This window comes from Gigantopelta aegis, chromosome 15 (assembly GCF_016097555.1).
Source record: "Gigantopelta aegis isolate Gae_Host chromosome 15, Gae_host_genome, whole genome shotgun sequence".
Taxonomy (NCBI): domain Eukaryota; kingdom Metazoa; phylum Mollusca; class Gastropoda; order Neomphalida; family Peltospiridae; genus Gigantopelta; species Gigantopelta aegis.
The window spans coordinates 43,003,465-43,005,570 of NC_054713.1; the positions used below are offsets into that span (position 1 = coordinate 43,003,465).

Here is a 2,106-nt window from a genome sequence, read left to right on the forward strand (position 1 = left end):
AGAGAGAGAGAGAGAGAGAGAGAGAGAGAGAGAGAGAGAGGGAGAAAGAAAAAGAAAGAGAAAGATAGATAAAGGTAGAGAGAGGGAGCAGTTACGCAGGTGCGAATCAAGAGGAGGAGGGTCCTGTCGGTGCACACCCTCGAATTTCGAGGTACAAATTGAATCCCGTTGGCTCGAACCCCGTCGGAGCTCGAGAAAGTGTTCAACCATTCGGTCAACATCATGCAAGTGTAACTTGAGACTTCGTTCTTGGGTTAAAGTGTTGCGGTGTATTCGACCCTTCCCAGTTCGACCCATCGAGTTTCTAGTGCTTACAAAACCCAGTATGTGTCGTCTCTAGCTTGGTGTTTTCAGGGAGGTTTTCTCTAATTATCTCTGTGGCATATTAACCATATATCCATCGCCATGTAACTACAATGTGTTGATTGAGTCGTTAACTGGCATACCATTGTGGGGTGTTCTTTTCTCCTGGCCATAGAACTAATGAGGTTGAGCTGACTTCTTTGCACACAGCCATATCGTTAAGGAGATTATCCTGGATTCGAGGACATTGTAAGATGCTCGCCACTAACAGAGACGTCTTGGCGACTAAAAATACATTTAAATATATGTTCTGGTTTACAATACCAGTGTTTTTGTATCCATTGTGGTATGCAGTCATGTGCTAATGTTTGTAGCAAACATTGTTTCTTTACTTTTTGTAATATATAGTTTTTCATACGTACGTAATTACCGGAAGGTACAGTCTGATTTGGACTACTACAAGCATTAGGACGACAAAAGAAATCTTGTTTAAATACATACTGATATTCTAAACAGATTTGTTTCTTTTAAATATGTAATTTTAGTAATCGGAAAAGGATCTGTTCTTTTTTAACGTGTTATAATGGCAGCAAACTCAGGACAGTCACTTTAATGGCCATGAAACAGCTTGCCACACGAGGGGGCGGAACGTAGCCCAGTGGTAAAGTGCCCGTCTGATGAGCAGTCTTGTCTGGGATCGATTCTAGGGTGAGGTTTCCCCCCCCCCCCCCCCCATTGCGCTATTTCTCGTTCCATCCAGTGCATTATGACTGATATATCAAAGGTCGTGGTATATGATATCATATCTGTGGGATGGTGCAATTAAACGATAGCTTTCGTTTCCAAGTCCAAGTCGTAACATATTAAAATAATCTTTTTAAAAGCTGATATGATTTTTTGTTTCATGTTCTTTTTTTAAAAGCACATATAAAACAAGGAAGCAAATCGACAAAATAGCATCTATATTCCTGTAACAGAAAATCTTGACATGAATAGGATATATATATATATATATATATATATATATATATATATATATATATATATATATATATATATATATATATATGGTAAGTGTATGCACTATTTTACAATTCAGTATTTCTGCCCAAAGATTTATTTAAATACAGTTATATATCCGTGGTCTTAATAATATCTTGAATTACATTTTGTTTGTTTGTTTTCTGATTTGGACACACTAGTGCTCAAACATAAAGATCAAGCTCAACCAACACCGTTTTTGGCTTTTATGATTTTTTTTCAGCCAAATTTGGCAAACATTCCGTATCCAATAGCATCGAACCGTTTGTTAGTTGGTATGTTATAAGCCGCGGTTTCGTATCCTTTATTGCTGTTGACGTTTTCGTTCTCGTATTCTTTGGCGAGAAGAAGCGAAAGGAAGCGTTCTATCAATTTCGTGAGATCTGTGTTTGGCGCGAAATTCTTCTGCATCGGGAGATCGACGTTGTACGGAAATCCCGGGTACAGGTTGTACCGCTTGCCGAACCCTCCGAAACCAGTCGAGGAACCGATTCGATCGAATCGGCGTTTGATTACGTCATTCCAGGCTGCTGATACGTCACGTTTCTTGAATTTGCGAAAACTGCTTGCTGAATCTATAGAATCCAGGTGGCGTTTTCCAAACTTGCGGAAACTACTTCCGGAATCTATCGAATCAAGGTGGCGTTTTCCAAACTTGCGGAAACTACTTCCGGAATCTATCGAATCAAGGTGGCGTTTTCCAAACTTGCGGAAACTACTTCCGGAATCTATTGAATCCAGGTGGCGTTTTCCAAACTTGCG

The 2,106-nt window shown here is 39.6% G+C and overlaps 1 protein-coding gene across 1 annotated transcript in view; it reads right to left on the reverse strand.

The window, feature by feature from the left end:
* Window positions 1–1,404: 1,404 nt before the first annotated feature.
* Window positions 1,405–2,106, reverse strand: part of LOC121390183 — a 39,042-nt gene continuing 38,340 nt past the window's right edge. The window contains exon 3 of the mRNA XM_041521932.1: window positions 1,405–2,106. This exon is cut by the window's right edge and continues 408 nt beyond it. Coding sequence (XP_041377866.1) covers window positions 1,564–2,106 — 543 coding nt within the window. The 3' untranslated portion in view covers window positions 1,405–1,563.